We start from the raw sequence: 18,690 nt of genomic DNA on the forward strand, positions 1-18,690 counted from the left end.
AGGTTTATACTGTTGTATTATGCCTTATATTTAAGAACATTAGAAGTGACCAAATGCAGCTGCTCATGTTTCTAAGTTCTGCACTCCCCAAATCAATGGGAAGCCTGAAAAGAAATATTCGTTTGACAATCAGGATGGAGGCAAAATAAAGAAATGCTGGCAAGTGCTGGCTTCATCCCTTCCTAGTTAAATATGCTTGTACCAGGTACTTTTCTGTTTTTGAAGGTAAACTGAGAATCATTCCCAATTCATTTCTAACTTTTGTGTTGCAGGGGAGAGTTACTTTACAGCATGATACCAATACTGAAGCCTTTTAAAAAAAAAACAAACAAAAAACCCTCACGGTAGTCCATGTTCTTAAGACAACATCAGCTTTGTAGTGCTACTTTTCCTAACAGGGAGTGAACGGATGGAAATTGTACGCAGCATAATGCAGGTCCAACTTCTGCTAAAAGCCCTTGTGAAGTTGAGAAGATTTCCAGGAGATGGCAGCAAAACATTGACTGAACAGCAACCGACGTTTTGCTCTTGTTAAAATAGTTTCCTTAATCAAGGGCAATGCTGGTACTATTAGCTCACTAGAAGGCCATCATCTTAACGAGAATTACAATATTTTTGCCATGAGATTTCATTACCGTGTTTACTTTTGGAAGGTTAGTTGTTTGTGTTGCTTGGTTATCCAGTTGAGAGGCTTTTTTCCTATTCTTATTGAGACGCTTCTCTTATATGACTTAGTAATTTTTTTGGTTCATTTTAGCAGTCACAAGCAATGAAATTTTGGGAGTAAGGAGGGCATGGAAAGGTACTTAAAACTGTAGGTAAAGGACACCCTTATGTTGCAAGTAAATTGTTGGGTTTGCATTACAGCAATTCATATAAAAATATGTATATGTGCACACACAGAAGTTGGGGCATGTCTGATTGAATTTGGACTTTGCATAAATAAATTAAACAGGCTAGCAGCAGTATCCTGCACCTCAGATGGGGGTAGAAATGATTGACTTGCATGCCCTATGCAGCACGGAAGAGAGAAGGCATAACTTGGATATTTTTTTTAACCTTTTTTTGGTGGAAAATGACAGTGATTACTGCTTTCTTCTTTCCACTATGCCCATCTTTCTCCCCTAATCATGCCTCCCAGAATGTATCATCCCTCTACATCTTAATTCTCATGCTTATGCTGCTCACTCTATTTATCACCAGCCAGGAGATAATCTAGAATAGACAGAGCAGTGCAAAGAAAGAGACCCTGGGAGCAGCAACCATCACTTTGAAATAGTATCTTTGTCTTTAATGACTTTGTGGGTTGTACTGATTCTTTGCTGTATTTTGGACATGATCACAGTGCAGGTTAGGAACCACCTACTCAGTCACTGACTTCATTTTTCTGCCAACCTGTGGGTGCTTCATCAATTACTTTAACTCAGGTTAGTATAACTTTACTGAGCACTGAAACTTCTGCTTTTCACAGAAGACTAGGAAGGCTGTCTCTACTAAGGGACTAAATTTTCCTTAATCTTTCGCTCATTATTTCTGCGTTCCTATTCTATACACTAGAGGCAGTTCTCACATTTTATTTTGCTGCGTTGTCAGGCTGCATTAGTTTGTATGGTGGATTTGTTTGTTTTGCTTTCTTCCCCTCAGTCTTCACTTTACATTTTAAAAAAATCCTTGAAGTTGCTGGATCACCTTTGCAGCTGTATTCTGTACTTCTGCATTCTTTTTTGCCGGTCCTTTTGTTTTGGTATGACATCTATTAGTGTGTTAGCTAAATATGGTCACAGTAGGTCCATACTGGGAAGTTTATTCCTGTTTTGTGTTAGCACCTTTGTGCATTCAGGCTAAACTAGCTTAAAATTTGTATTGCATTGTGAACTTAACTTGCAGCAGGTCTAAATTTTGAGATGCAAAATGGCATTTTCCACCCTCTCCCTCTGTCATATTTGAGTGTGATGGCAACCATGCAGAAAACTCTGCCCTCTCTATGTGGTGCAGGAGAGCAAGTACTCCTCCTGAGCGATGTGTGTGAGCATTGGGTGTTCATAGCCTTCAGCCAAGCTTGTTTTAAACATGAGTGGTCACAATGTCCTGCTCTTCCACACCCACCCCCTTCTAGACCACTGCTACTTTCCTTGTAAATGTGGTATGGAAGATGAGGAAATTACAAAGAATTCAATGTGCCAGGATACAAGGACAGGGCTGTCAAGGTTATGGAAGGTGGGAAGACACCCGTATGCTTGTCTGCTCTTAGCGATGATGTGCTTTGTGCGCAAATGTTGTATGATTACAGAGCAGACAACACCACGAGCAACTGTGAAGGGCAGACCTCAGCCGTTGTTTCCATAGATAGACGGGAGTATTGAAAACACGTCAGCTTAAGGCTAGTATCTTGCGTGCAGATAGTATCTCTGTTTACCAGTGAAGAGACTTAGGTTAGGAAGGTGCTTTAAGCTTCCAAACTTTAGTTTGTACCTCTTGGCATCCGATGGGCAGCACCTACAGATGGTAGAAGGAGAAACCTCGCAGCCCAGCTTGTTCTCTAGCTGAGAAATGGTAATGAGACAGGCACTTTTCCTTTAGTAATTAAATTGGTACATGGGAGTAGTCACTGGTGTTACAAGTTTGGGTGTCCTGAGGAAATTAAATTAATTGATTTGCTTATTTTAATTTTTAATCAGATTGAATTTTTGTGCTGTGTTGGGGAGGAAAAAAAATAAATCTGTGTAATCGCTTGTATTCTGCACTAACATTTTTCCTGACTCCTTCCATAAGTGGATGCTTACATTCTTGTAAAACCTTAAATTTTTGTAAAACTATAAACTCAGAACAGATTCATCATCTATAAAAACAGACTTTATCAAGATAATCTAAAATAACATATATCCTACATGCTTTGGAAATCCTGCAGACCACAGAGAAACATTTTACCTAATACAGTATTACACCCTAAAAACAATACAATGCTGCCAGACCACAAAACATCCGCAATTTGGGACAGCAGATGTTTCTACACATGCTTCTTTTTAAGACCAAGAAGTGCAACACAAGGGAAAATAAAAAAGTTGAACATTGAGAAAGAAATGTAATATTGTAGAGCTGGAGGAATACTGGGTGGACAGAGAGATTTGAGTAATTAGCCTAAGAGTGCGAGGAAGATGTGGAAAACTATCTGTCAAATGGAAACATATGTATGTGAAAGAAAAGGTCTTTTTTTTGTGTAACACTTTCTTAAATATAATTTAACTTTTTCTTAAAAATAGTGTGTTCATGAAAGCAAGAATTAGTTTGAAGTACAAAAAATCCTGTCAAGCTATGCCTGAAAAGACTAACATTCAACCATTTGATTATTTTTTTTTTACAGCCAGCGCTGGATTACTGTAATGCCCTCTAATTATTTTTTAATTTTATTTTAACTTCAGCTGATCCCACAGTTAAGGACTTAATTGGAGGCTTCACTGCTCTGCATTATGCAGCCATGCATGGCCGAGCGAGGATTGCACGCTTGATGTTGGAATCTGAATATAGAAGTGACATTATTAATGCAAAGAGCAACGATGGTTGGACTCCCCTCCATGTAGCAGCCCACTATGGCAGAGACTCATTTGTCAGACTCCTGTTGGAGTTCAAGGCTGAGGTTGATCCGCTCAGTGATAAAGGTACTACACCACTTCAGCTGGCCATTATCCGAGAGAGGTCAAGCTGTGTGAAAATCCTTCTGGATCACAATGCCAACATCGACATTCAAAATGGTTTCCTGTTACGATACGCTGTGATCAAAAGCAATCACTCTTACTGCCGAATGTTTCTTCAGAGAGGGGCGGATACAAACTTGGGTCGCTTGGAAGATGGACAGACACCCTTACACTTGTCTGCTCTTAGAGATGATGTGCTTTGTGCACAAATGTTGTATAATTACGGAGCAGACACTAACACAAGGAACTATGAAGGACAGACCCCACTGGCTGTTTCAATAAGTATTTCTGGAAGTAGCCGACCGTGTCTGGATTTCTTACAAGAAGTGACAAGTATGTATGTAAGAGAAGTTAATCACAGGACACAATGTCCTCTAAAAGCCTTCTTTGAATTTAGCCCCAGAAAAAAAATGCTTCCTCTCTGCCCCTTGATGCTATTTAAATGCACTAGAAAATTTCTGGGAAGGTGAAGGGATTGTGATACTGGGAATCTCTTGCTCGGCAAAGGTGCTAATGTTAAGTATATTTTGTTTAAATTAGTTTTGTTTAAATATCTGCGGGAGGCATTCCTTTTTAAAAAAAATGAACTGTGCAATCTCATTTTATTAATGGCCTTAGCACATACAATGTTTGGGGTTTTGTTTTGTTGTTTGTTTAGGGTTTGTTAGTGTCTTTTGCTTTCTTTTTTAATTGCCGTGCAAATACTCTGCAGTTGCAGGCTTTTTCATCTGGCACCATGACTAGGGCAGAAAAGAGCTTTTTCTGCTTTGTGTTCTCCCACATTCTCTCTCCTCCTCTCCCCAACACCAGACAACAAAATAGCTTAGATCATTCGTGCAACTTGAAGGGGTTTCATGTGCTGTGTAACTTTGATTTGATTTTGTTGATGTCTTTGAAATATGAAAGAGATTTTAACTTGTCATGACTTCCAGTATTTAAAATGAGTATTAGGCTCCTAATATTCTGGTCACTTTTGATTATCAGTTTTGGTGTACTAGATCTGATGAGAATTTTCTCTTCCTCTCTCATCAATATGGAATGCTATAATAGTGTTTCATGACTGTAGTGTTGCCCAAAGCATTTATTCATTGCTGATAAGCAATAGCAGGGGTTTGCTAATTCAAACACGTTAAGGTGGCCTGATAATTTATCATCCAGCTAGGATGATCTTTGCACTACAGAGGATGGAGTATTTCATATATTGGGGTTTTTTTCCCCCTACAGTTCCTTTTATTATTTTTTTGGGGATGTGGTAGTTTTTTATGAGACTTAAGCAACCATATACTCTGCAAAGAAATTGAAATTTAGTGTGGGGGTGAATCAGCTGAGATCTGTTGTCAGTAGCTGACACAAATAAGCATTTGGGATTTCGTTTTTGTCTTAATGATTTGTGGTATTTTTGCTCATGTCTGAAATCCAAAGAGAATTTTTGGAAAGGTGGAAGTTGATAATAAGAAATACAAGTAACTAAAGGATTTTGCTTTAATTTGGTTGCCCCTTCTCATTCAAATGCATTTCCTTCTGGTTTCCTTTTTGGGAGCCTCTCACTATATAGTAGCACCAGCAGGGTTATTAGTAGATGATAAATATCCAGACTTGCAATTTTTCACAGTCTTGGGACGTACCTGGAAACACAAAGGTTTAGACTGCTTCAGTGTTGCCTCGGTGTCTGAAGACTAATTCAGGAAGTTGGAAACTGGTACTGTAACTTTTAGTTTGCAAATTCCATACCTTAAACCTTTAACATTAAGTAAGAAGTAAATTCTGCTACAAGAAAGTAGCTTAATTTTATGGCCGATGTAACAGTGCTGGACCTAATCCAGTTTTGTGCTGATGGAGGGAGATACTGGGAAAGCAGGGAGGGCTGGTGCTGACAAAACCACTTCAGCTTTGTGTTTCTGAGCAAAATTACTGTGACTGTATGTTTACAAACAGCTATAAACAGACTCTGCCCAAACACTGTCTTCCACGGTTTTCGTGAATAATCACTTTAATAACATAGTGCAGGGCAGATGAAATGGATAAAAAACAAGCTGGGATTTTAGTAGTGGAGTTCCCAATTAGATCGGACTGTGTACAGGGAATTGCTGAGATGTCACGCTGTAGCACTTCGGGGAAGAATCTTGCTTCTGAGTCTGTTGCAATGTGTATTTACTAGAAGAAAAATTTAGTAAATTTTTAGAGACTTCTAGCGGTTGTCCTGAAATTATCTCTTGTAGTTGCTAACAGTGCCTTAGTCCTAAGGCTTAACGGGAATTTCTGGTTTGTTTATTTGAACATTACATGAAGTGCTGAATATAGAAATCTGTAGCTGTAAGTTTTAGATATGCATCTGCAGCTTTGAAGAGTATATTTGATAGTGAAACAGAAACTAGTTTTTACTTTTGAAGTAGATTTTAAATTTTTGCAGTAAATTTTTAAGCTTGAAGATTAATGTATGTGAACTATGAAAGTTACCAAAGAGATCGGTGTCTTCAAGTGAAAGCAATTGCATGCTTCATATAAATGGGATACTATTTAGCAGTCTGCATGTAAAATGTAAGTAGCAATTTTTTTTATACTCGGAAAACATATTTGTACAGTTTCAGTTCCTTAGAAGACAACGTATGTGAATTTCTTTTTGTTTTGGTAGATATTATAATCAGTATTAATTGCAGCCTTTAGCCCAGGTCCCTGGTTGTGAATGATAGGCAAGAAACCAAGCTCTCAGAAATACTTGGTATTGGCCGTGAGAGTCTGCAGGAAGATATTTGAGTTTGGGTTTTGACCTTGGATGTCTGCTATTCTTCCTGGTTACAGGTAGAGAGATTCCTTTGCTCCGAAAATAATTGCAAGAGGAAGGAAGTTATTCTGTGGTTGTGTCTCAGTCTTTAAGCACAAAGCTGGAAGTCAGGAACAACAAAGTCTTTCATCATGAGTCTGCCGTTGGCTTGGTGTTTAGATGGTCACTCATTCCCTCCCCTGCCACCCCCCCACCCCCCTTTTTCAATATAAAAGTGATTAAAGCCTCCCTGTGAAAAAAACAATATTGAAGATGAACATTGCTCAATGGTTTTATTAATTGCCTTCCTTTTCATAGTCCTTGAGATCATTGATAAAGAGTTGTTGCGGAGCACTTCAGTATAATCCTTCAGGTTTTTGAGATCCGAACCTGCCTCTTCAGGAGTGTCAGTGGGTTAATCTTGGAATACACTAATGCAGAATTCAGAGATGCATGTATGTAATGTATCTGAAGATAGACATATAGACATACTGGGATTTTTTGATAGTGTCTATGTCTACAGAATTAACATGTGCAATTACAGTCCTGGATGGAATGATTTATGATCCGTGTTGAAGCTGAAGTTGGATGGGATTTAATATTAAACTTAAAAAGAGAATGCTGCAGGTAGGAAAAAATGCAAGTATTAGAAAAATACTTCAAGGTTTAAATAAACTTTAAGATACTAGAAATTCAAAAAAAGCTTGAACCCTTTCCTCTCCCTGTAGCTGTCATTTAATTTAATCACTGTTCAGGTAACATAGCACAAGTGTCTATGACTGGCTGTGCAAATGGCTTGTCTGTGTCGGGGCAAATAGCTGAGTAAGTGGATGTGGCCATAGTAGTGTAACATGGCAAATATGTTAACAGGTACCAAAGAACTAACTTCAGGTCTGGAACAAGATCTAAAGGTCACCAAATGAATTAAACTACAAATATTCCATCTGCATTCCTTCTTTTAATTTTCAAAAGGGCAGATATTTGGTTTTGACTAGAGAGTATAGGTTTTTGGTTAGATTCGTATAGCACTGTAAATGTGCAGAAAAACTTAAGACAAAAGTCCCATTAAGGAAATCCTTATACATTCTCTGTCTCTATCCCTTTGCTAAATAAAAGTAACTTTTCACTGGGATTTTTAATTATTTTTTACTGGAAGAACTTTTTCAAAAGAGTCTCTGCATAGTTTAAACTTTTTCCTAATACAGAAGTGCCATAGTGAATTAAGTGGACTTCCACATACTTTATTATGTGGATAATTGCAAAGGAAATGGTTATCTTCATGTTTGTTATAACACAGAAGAACTTTCCTGGAGTTGCCTGCTTTGACTGCTTGCTTCCTTGGGTGCTGCTGGAAATCTTGCACTAACGAATGTGTTCTGCTTTCTCATCAAGAGTTACGCAGGGAACTAGGGTAAGAGGGTTATTTTTATGGTTTTCAGTTTAGCTGGATCAGTGATAAACAAATATAATCTGAATTACGATTACTTTCTGCAGACTGCAGGTACCTGTTTGTTAAAGACAGTATAGTTTTTGATATCATTATAAAGACATAGCCAATTATTTTTTTTTGTCTAGAAAGAGGGAAGGTACCTTTCAAATAATTGTTTAACTCTCAACTCAGAATTGCTTAGTGTGATACTGAAAAATGTAGCTACTGACTCAGTGTAGCTGATGGTTTATATTGAGCAGTTGAATAATTTTTGTATAGCTATATGCAGTTGTATACTTTGGAAGAGTTTTTTGAAGAGGCCTATGTAAAAAGCAGTATTTTTAAATACGTATTTTTATATGTGGTATGTAAGGTGCAGCCATCCCCCACTCCCATTTGCACACCTATGTTGTACTCTGTTATAATGTAAAAATAGTGTAAAAATGCATCTTAAGCCTGTCTTTATGTTCAGAACACTTACTGTCTCCTAAAAATAGATAAATATTATGGTATTGAAATTCTTAGTTGAATTTCCATAGCAATTTCAGTAAGACTGAATTCATAGAAATGTTACAAAATATTTTTTTAAAAATATCTTATGCAAGCATATTTGAATTTTAATTTCATTGCAAAATACACCTGTTATATTTAACATTGAGCTTTACTGGCACTCTGCTTTTCTATATATAAATTTTCAGTCCAAAATACACTCCTCCTTGGTACATATTTTCTGTGCCAGATATACTGTAATTTAATAAACATCTAAAACCCATTGTGGAGAATTATTTTTCAAAGAGCAATGAGAACATACTTCAAGCTCAAGTATTCTAACAGAGGTATACTGAACACAAAATTAAACTAGAACTTTTTAATTAACTTGTATGATACCCAGTTAAAAATAATTTTAAACTAGGTTTTGTCCTGTTGAGCTAGATACTGGTTCAAGGAGTTTGTTCACTTTCTCAGTGAACGCTCTGTAATTTTCTTTCTCTCTAAATTCATGTCTTATATTAATATATCAGACCTATAGATTCTTGCAACTAGCTTTTTCTGGCATTTTGAATGCTGGAAAACCAGATATCCTCTCTAGTTATTCTGCTGCTGTTTTTTTACAGAGTGCAAGACCACGCATTTACTAAACTGTTAGACCTACTGCTATTGCAATGAACAGCTGAATTCCCGTTCAGCTCAGCAACAGCCATTTACTAGGTAATGGCATCCTTTCAGCATGATCCTGTTTGTGCATCCTCATCAGTGTGTTTCTCGGCTGGTGGATGTGAGTTTTCAGTTGATAAGTTCAATGTTAATTTTCCGCGCACACACACCCTGAAGCCAACAAAATTGTGATTAAATTTTATTGCTGGTAGTAGCTGAGTTCCTTCACGATTGTGAAATAAGGGATGGATTTAATAGTTAGCTCTGGATATAAATACTTATTCTGATATTCTAGAGGAACTGAGTTGCTGCCAACCATGTATCAGCCTGGTTTCAACTTTTTTTTAATTAATGTTTTACAAAACTCTTAATTTTTAAGTTTCCTTTGTCACTAAAAAGAAACTACCAAATGGTTTCTTGCTACTGTTTTCAGCCTTTCACAATTCCCGGGGGAGGCAGAGGCTCAGTTTGAGAAATAACACTGTAAGCTCTTTTTCTAGAGAAATGCATTAATATTGCAGCGAAAACTGTGGGCAGCTTCTGAAAGGTAACTGATGTTGGTTTTTTTGGTTTTTAACTTCTTCAGAAACTATGTATCCACTTCAAACCAATGACACTGTTTGCTTTTAAAGTTTTTTTTGTTTGGTTATTTTTTTTTTAGTAGGCAGAACAATACATCAGAGAGAAAGTTCTTGTAGCATACAAGCATATTAATTTCAGTTACTCCTAAGTTTTCTCTTGGGTAACAGAACAGGTCAGTTCATGATTTTTGCTTTGCACGGGGGCCGGTGTACCTTCAGAGGAGGAAACTGGTAGGGATTCCCCCTTCTCACCATTACAACACTTTTGCTTGAAACTGGGTGAATGTCTCTAAAAATCAGTGTTGTCAGAGGTACTAGGTCTAATGCTACGCCTAAATGATCCTTACAAATACACCTATTCGGTGAATTAGTGTTTTATTTCTTGGGGAGCATGGGCTGCATAGGAAAAATGAACAGGCGGAGGTCTAAATGTATAAGTTGCGGAGCAGTTGTAATGCTGATCTACAGTCTCTTGTATAGGTAATAAACCCTAAATGCAAGTTTTGTCTGTTTCTAGGATAGAAAACTCCCAGATAGAATAGCAGAAATATCTCGAAACTGCAAAAAGGAAAGGAATGGGCTATTGAGTGGAAATTCATGATTAATTGGAATTCCTTGCTGTGAAAACATGCTCATTTTAACCCCACTTGCTTTACTGAAGAAGGTCAATCTATTAATAATAATTTAAAAGGCGTATTTCATTATTTAAGTAAAATAATGATTAATTATTCAAGGAGGAGGCGGAAGCTCAGGAACTTTCTTTGTTAGCAGTTGAAGAACTGAGTTAGAAAGATGTTTAGATTTTATATGCACTGAAGTCTGCTGCGTCTAGAAAGAAACAAAAATCAAAAAAGCAATTCCTCAATTTTATAACCCTGTGTTTTACATTTCTTCTGTTTGGAAGTAACTTTTCTGTCATGCTTAGGAAACTATACAGAAGTGCATTGGTGGGGATTTCTGCTTTCTGTGACAGCATGTAGCACAAGCTGTTCAAGACAAAAGATGAGCTACACATCTTTTTTTTTTTTTTTTTTTTTTTTCTTTTTTTTTTTTTCCTCTCCTGTAATTAATACTTCTAATTTATTTGATTATCACTATAAGGTGTGCAAAACAAGCCGACTGAAGTATCTAACTTGTTTTGGTGAACACATTAGCAAACCTTCAGCTCTACAACAGCAGCAGGTGTTTGCTGCCTTGATGGTAATTGAGGTTGTGTAGCAGCCTGACAATAACCCGGCTGCTCCAGCATAGCAGCACTGCTATCGGCAAGGTGTCCCTCTGCGGCTGGGTCAGGGATGTGTTGGTTTTTTTTAATGTTGATCAGTAGTTTTATGTCACTGTTTTGCATGAGAATGGTAATTAGGTCAATCTTACCTTTTCTGTTTGTGGGTTTGTTTTTTTTTCTTAATTTTTTAATTCCCTTCCTTTCTTGCTTATTTGCCTAAATAACTTTCCAAACTTGTGATGCAGGATATAACCAAAGCTGCTACTTCCAAATCGTTTTTAAGCAGAACTTTATTCATCACTGAACTTGCCTTACTTTGTTGAATTACTGATAACATTTTTCATTTGCCAAACCAAGGTTCACTGACATTGGTCTGTAATCCTTTATTTTTTTTCTCTTTCATTCAGATGCAACCAAGAATGAGTAAGTGTTCTAGACACCGTTTCTAATAAATCACAAATGCATTAATAACCCTGGAATTTGCGAGGCGTGACCTAAGACACTAACAGCCACTAGATGTAGCAACTGGTGCTTAACACTGGAAATGTCCATTGTTAACACATTCTCAGGAAATATTTTTAGGCTTATCAGGGGAAAATGTCATATATTTGATAATCGGGTCTTTCTGAATTAACTGATGACCAATTTCTTCTGGGTATTTTAAGTTGTCTGTTCCATTTTGTTCTCAAAAAACCCATAGGATGTTAATTAAAAGGCATTCATTTCTGAAACCAGAAATCAGTGTCTCATAGCTGTATTATTGTGTACTCTACTACAGAAAATACACATCTCTATTGCCCTCTAACTCTGTTATTTGCAGGTAACTTTTGAAAAGGTGCATCCTTTCTGAACCTTACTTACATTCACATTTAAAGCATTAGAACTATTTCTTTATCACCGTAAAGATTCCTCTGCTTGGTTTCTTACCAAAAGTAACTTTTTTTCCCCAGAAGCTTGAGCATTCAGCTGTTAGAGTTGTATAAATTCATTCCTTCAGGTTGAAAAAAAATAATAAAATGTGAAGAAGAAACCACCAGTGGACAAAGTAACTAATGATCTGTATTCTAAGCATGGCTGAAGGATATAATTAAAAATAAATTGACGTTTAGGTACTGTGGTGGTAAGTATAAAAAAAGTATTTTAAACTTCTGTGAAGGAAACTCAAAGTTTCATGTTCTTTAATTTCAAATCTAATTTCTTTAAAAACAGACCGAGACTATTTTCATGCATTACTTCTGCTAGCTTACCTCGGATAATTTTGGTGCTTAAGATAAATCCCAGTGTATACCTGTCTGTCAGCCCATTTCTATAGAAAAGCCCACGCAGGGGGAAAAAAGGAGGAACTTGCTGTAAAGGGTAACTGAAACCATGTACAGAATGCCCAAAGTAGAAAACAGGAAATAGTTTCATAATCTCTTTACTCTGTGCTTACCAGGAAAGTCTAATAAACTCATAATGTCAATGTCTATTTAGCTGATAGAAGGTTTGTTGCTGAACTAGGAGGAGGATGGAAGAAGGGACGGGCTCTGGGGCCGGCTTGGGCGAGAAAAACTCTCCTGTCTCCCATGAACAGGTTTGTGCCCGGTGAGCTGACAGCATCCTACTGTCCACTGTAAAGCCCGCCCACGTTGAGCCCCCTATGGAAGGCATTTCCTCATTCAGAAATGTCCTGCTGAATTGGTGGCAGCTCTGGAAATGTCAGGCAGCTAATTGGATATTTAAAGTCGCTTTTGTTGTTTTGAACTGCTTTTTAAAGAAACGATTGAGTCAAGCAGTCAGCTCAATAAAATTGCCATGCCTTTCTTTGCAAAAACAAGCACCGTCTTTTACCATTAAAGATTATACAGATGATAATGACTGCAGTAAGTTGCTCTGTTGGCAACAGATTATCTTGATGCCAGCATAAGCACCTACATTGTTCGTGGTGCCGAGTATTTTGACTTGGACAGCCATTGGGTGCCATAACAGTGGAAGCCTCTTTTCTTTTTCTCTCTCTCTCTTTTTTTTTTTTTTTTTTTTTTTTATTTTTTTTGGCCATGACACAGCTGAGTCAATGATCAAGATACTGATCAGCCCGGCTTCAGTGTGTTATTGGGATAATTTTAAAAAAAGGTATAACTGAATGAGGAAAAAGCACAAAGGCAGGCAGCTGCTTTGGTCCGAGGTTTGGAGTGGTTCCCATGGTGGGAGATTATTAAATAGAATCTTCAGCTTTGGAAAGAGGTACTGAGCGTGAGTGGAGGATGGAGATTAATATAAAGGTATGTAAAATCATGACTGACATGAGAACAATTACTTGGATTGGTTTATTTTTTTGTGACTTAAAGAATGGTAAGCACCCAACAAAGCAATCAGGAAGCAGATCTAAAATAAATAAAAGTACTTTGTAGTTTTCCAGCCAACGCCTAATTATATTGTGAAACTTGTTGCCACAGGATGTTTTGGGTTCTGAAAATATGAATGGGTTCAAAAAACATTAGACAGATTTACAAAGGGCAAGCCATTCGCAGCTATTAAAGACATAGATCTGTGTGCAATCAGGGTATATCGGGACAGGATTTCTCAATGTCTGTTGTTCTGCTCTTTTTCTTTCTTCCTTGGGATCCTCTGCTGGGTACGTTCAGAGGCAAGGCTAGGTTAACCTTTCTTGCGTTGTGTTGCGTGGGGGACCGTTTTTCAAGGTGGTTGAATAGTTTCCTGTTAAAAATGAAATGGAACCGATTACTTCGGAAAAAATCCTTGCTAGAAATTCTGTAGTTTGTGTGATATCAGTAAAACTTTTCCTCTGTGGACAGTGGTTAACTTGTATTTTCATCTCTTTCTGTTTGACAAGGTGGTGGCTGCATCCAAAGCATCTAAAGGCCTCATCTTTTCATTAGAAAAGAAAAAGCAACCTCTAACTCTGCCACGTGATCCTTGTATTACTCTTATAAAGCTTCACTCTCTAAGGAAACGCCTAGTCCTGTTACAGTTGAACATAACAGTTTTTGTCTTAATGTTTGAAAAAAAGCAAGACTGAGGGTTTTTTCCCCCAGCTGTTACAAGGATAGGAAGAAAAAAAAAAAACCAAAACAAAAACCCCACAAAAAGTTAAATGGAGGAGTTATGCTGTTCTACAGTGCTTAAGCATGTGTTGCCGCCTCATGGGAATCCTCACATGAATAATGTCACTTTACACTGGCATCAGTAAAATTATGTGCATGGAAAAATATTTTTAGGATTCATCCCTTGAATTCATTGAATTGTTCATTAGAAAAATACTGACTTCCCTTTTTCTGTTGTACTGTTCCCTTCCCTCTGCCTCTTAGAAAACAGTAAACACCTGTGATTTTACTGAGTAAATGATCTCTTAATGTATGTTTAAAATGTGATCATTTTACTTTTATGTGTTCCTTTTGTCTTTTCAGGACAGCCCAGAAACTTGCAAGATCTATGCCGAATTAAAATCCGTCAATGTATAGGCCTTCAAAACCTAAAACTACTTGATGAACTACCCATTGCCAAGGTCATGAAAGACTACTTAAAACACAAATTTGATGATATCTGATATCCATGAAGAGAAGAACTCTGAGCAAGATTAGTTATATTCCAGATACTGAAGAGGCTTGTTGCCTTGCACAAAGTATATCCTATGCAAATTCTGATTTTTCTGTGAAGTCAGAAGGCAGGTATACACTTCCTTGGGTTTTTTATACCACACGCTAGAAGGTCTTAATTTTTGGTTTCTTGGTCCAAGTTTATAAGGTCCAAGCTTTCTATACAATATTACATTTTAAAAATTGCTGTTGGCTTTTTGTTTGTTTGTTTTCACATTAAGTGTGCAGACTTGCAGTGAAGATGGAAGGTAGCCTCTCGAGGGAAGTGGTTGGTTTGAATTGGCATGCTGAGCAATTATTCAAGAAAATAAAATTTGGAAATCAAGGCACTGGTCCTGCAAAAGGATACTGATAGAAAGACCTCTAGAGCCCTGTTATCTGCTGGGACTCTTGTCTCTGCCAGGGTCTATGTTTTTGCAGGATAAAGGGAAGAGTTGATAATCAATGCGTGGTAGGGTACTGTACGAGTATGATTTGGAAATTAAAGAAAAATGCAGTTACCCTATTCAATTTGAGGGTCTATGCATTGGCTCTTTTCATATTATTCTTCTAAGTGTTATAGTTGGGATGCCCATAAAATTCAGGCCCTCTTCTTTCCTGACATTCCCTGTTATGATGGGTGGCTGTTTGTAAGTCTATTTTTAACAGTGGCAGTACACTACAAAGAGGCATAGCCGCTGAATTTTTTTACATTAACTAAAGGGTAAACAAATCTGGAGGTGTGTTTTTTTTTTTTTTTTTTTTAAGCCAATGTATTCTGTTTCTCATACAGTGCCTCCTGTGCAATAATCTTTCTAATGTATTTTACCTTCATGTGTGATTCCCCTACGCACACTATTCCTCATTTAGTCTCGGTGCATTATTTGTGAGAATAGGAACTGCTGCCCTGCTGTAGTGTTGACATGACATTACAAAGTGATGCAGCAGTTGCTGTTCGTTATTACTCCCTGAATTTCATGAATGTATAACCTGCTTTTTTTCACTTTCAGTTAAAATTTTATGTACGGGTTCTCAGCCAAATCATGTCCACTTAAAAATAAGAAAAGGAATTGGTCAAACCCTTTTGTTTAAAAAGCAGTGATGGATTTTTTTGTTGCTGTTGTTGATTGCTCTGAAATTCAGTTTCAGGTTAGAGAGTGGGAAGTGCACATAAGTTATTAAGATGCATTTTATATGTGCACTAACAAGAAAAGCCTCATTCATATTGGAAGTTTAAATTTTGCAATTAATCTGAAAGCAGCAACTAAAAGGGGTACTGAAATTTGGCTACTGGATGTGTTTTTCATACTAGATATCCAAAAGATTTGTGAAAGAGTTTTGTTTCTGATCATAAAAAGAAAAAGTTCTTGCTATCAAAAAAAAAAAAAAATTGGGCCAAAATGTGCAGTTGTTTCACTCTCTTTATTTTCAAGAGATTACGGAGTCGTCATAAGGTTCTTGCCAGCGTGCTCTACTTTTGTTTTGCCATCCTACTGGCTCCGAAAGAGCCTCTAATATCAGGAGTGCTTTTGTACCAATTATACCAATGGAAGTGGGGAGATGAAAGGAAACGGTGGTAGCTTTTAAGTTTAACACTGTCACTTTCAAAACATTTAATATTAAAAATATGAAAAGCAAGGTGAAGCCGATATATTATTTAATGTGCTAGTTCCTTTTAATATTATATTATTTAATGTGCTAGTTTCTTTTAATATCTTATAACCCTAGACTGCAGTTCCTTGAGCATGAACCTTATCACTGCTAATGGACGTTCCGCAATTATGGCAAGCAAGGAGAATTGTCTTTCTCTATTGTCCCTGGCATTGCATCAGGTTTCCAAACAGTAAGTGATTTTGGAGATTCATGGCTCAGAAGATTGGTAATGGGATGCTGAACCTTTTTATCTCCAACTTGTATGGGTTCAAGTCCAGCCTGCTTGAGCAGCGACCAAAAAGTTCGTGTCTCAGCAGCATGAGCGAGCAAGTACGTCCAGCCTTAACACCACACAGCGCATGCGGTGCTCAGCTCTAGGCAGCAGAGCTTTACAGAGTGCTTCCTCCAGGTTGTATGTGATGGGGGTGGCATTGTAGCAGGGACAAGCTGAGAGCGTGGGTGGGGTGTGCGCGTGAGCTTGTGTGTGTGATGGTGTCTGCCGGCTCCTATCGAAACAAAAAAAACCAGCCATTAAGCTCTCCAGTACTGAGACAGGACAGATGTTAAGCATTGACTCGCAGGTTTTAAGCATGAATCTTCAGTTTTATGATGTGAGATCAGAACCCTAAAATTGCTTTTTTTTTTTTTTTTTTTAAATAGTATTGTTCACTACATTTGTAAGTTGGTCTAAACCAATGTCCTTCTCCACTGAATTTTTACAGTAATATTTTCTAAGGTAATCTAGAGTCTATTTTAGTTGCAATCTATATTAAGGGCAAATTATTTGTTCTGTCTGTTGCTGTGACTGAAGAAAATTATGGAAGACTTTGTTGGTAACAAGAATGCTATTTAATGAAGAAATGTGTAATTCCATTATTTATTGTTTGAGGTTTGTTTTTTGGTTATTTCTTTTAAGTAACTGACATCTAAAGGGAACACACATACATTTCAGGCCAGTAAAAAGCCTTTCTTTTAAATCAATTTTTATCCTAGCTCCTCTCCCTTCCCCAAGGTAGAGGGAAGCCCTCACCTTGTCTTACACTGCTAAGCCATCTCTTGTGGCTGGTTTCCCTGACCTTGATTCTGCAAAGCGCCACAGCACATGTGTGTGTCTGAACCTACTGATACTCCCCTTCACTATCTTAAGCTATACATGTGCTCGAGTGCAAGTGAAGTGTGATTATTCATTAATAATCCTATCCAAATTTCAATACTGGGAATTTGGTCTCTTTTTGTTATCTGAAATACTTTGAAGAACAAAGTGAACTTTGTTTTTTCATTTGGTCTAGAATGTGGAAGGAGAAGTGCATAATATACGCTTGTTGTGTAGCCTGGTTCTGTTACCTTAAAATTCACGGTTGAACACTTTTAATAAACCTTAAATTGGCAAATACACCAAAGAATCAATATGAGCAAAAGACTCTGTTCATTAACAAACTGCAAACCTCATCCTTTAAAACAAAACAAAGTTTTTGTAAATATTTATGTTTATAAATGTACAGCAGAGTAAGAGTGGTTTTTTTAGATTATTTAATTACCATATTTCTAAACTATTTACATTATAGACAATACTTGTTAGTTTGAAAAGCTCTTGAGTGGTTGTTTTTTTTGTTTTGTGTTTGGTTGGTTGGTTTTCTTTTTTAATTCATTATCACTCACGCTTGGAATAACTTTGGCTTCCTCAGGATAGTGTGGAAAATTCAGTTTTCTGGCTCTAGTTGGCAATTGTAGGAGAACGTATCCAGACAAACTCGTCAGATAAATACCCAGAGGCAAAAGCGAATATGTAGTATGTTTACCAGGGTAGACCTGGGCTAGATGAAAAAACTGGATCCTAAGTTTCTCAGTTAAATCTGTCAAGAGACCCCAGTGACATTGTGACAAGAGCAACTTGCAGCCTGCCCACAAGTCTAGCTTCCATGCAATGCTGTGTTACCAATATCATAATGTATTTTGTTCTTCCTTTGCAATGTAAGTTTTTGCTTTGGGTCAATTCGAATTTTAAAAAAAGAAAAAAGTTAAACCTGGTTAAACCATTTTTTGTTTATGTTCTGTTTATTTCTAATTAATGTTTTAACAACGTAATACCACTTTACACATTATCTCTCAACGTTTGGCTGTCTCATCTACTCCTTTTCCCGTCTCCAGTGCATGTGACTCTGGCAATGCATTTGGTACTCACATTTGGCCCCACAGACAGGAGTTCAGATGTCTCATGAATATTAATGTGATTCTTACCAGTAAGTATGAGCATAAAACTCACTTTAGAGCTGGGCTTCAGAAGGGAGAACAAACTGGTCTTTGGCTATGAGTAGTTGGGTTTTCCCTGCTCAGATTCCAGTGCAGCCACTTCAGATTTTCTGGAAGTTTCGCCTTTCCTCCTCAAGTTCATGTACTAAGATACAACAATGGGCCAAATAGAGGTCATGTTGTGCAGCTGAATCTCTTTGGTGTCCATTTACTACTAGTAAAAGTTGAGTGAGGGAGATGTATATGAATTATCCTGGCACACAAATGGGAACTGGAAGCATTTGGCTTCAGTCATGACAGTAATGCAACATCCAAAAGTTGCAGTAAGGTTTTGGACCCTAAAAATCTGGGGGGGGAAGAAGACTAGAT

The 18,690-nt window shown here is 37.3% G+C and overlaps 1 protein-coding gene across 5 annotated transcripts in view; it reads left to right on the forward strand.

Moving 5' to 3' along the window:
* ASB7 (ankyrin repeat and SOCS box containing 7) overlaps positions 1-16,722 on the forward strand; it is a 30,497-nt gene extending 13,775 nt beyond the window's left edge. For 2 of the 5 annotated variants that reach the window (XM_080397243.1, XM_080397242.1), the window contains 2 exons: positions 3,420-4,025; positions 14,251-16,722. In XM_080397243.1, coding sequence (XP_080253369.1) covers positions 3,420-4,025; positions 14,251-14,390 — 746 coding nt within the window. In that variant the 3' untranslated portion in view covers positions 14,391-16,722. Of the gene's footprint in view, positions 1-3,419; positions 6,231-12,316; positions 12,417-14,250 lie in introns of all 5 variants that reach the window. The other 3 variants (XM_080397244.1, XR_013929726.1, XR_013929727.1) reach the window with 3 other exon arrangements.
* The last annotated feature ends 1,968 nt before the right edge of the window (positions 16,723-18,690 follow it).

This window comes from Falco punctatus (assembly GCF_963210335.1).
Source record: "Falco punctatus genome assembly, chromosome: 7".
Taxonomy (NCBI): domain Eukaryota; kingdom Metazoa; phylum Chordata; class Aves; order Falconiformes; family Falconidae; genus Falco; species Falco punctatus.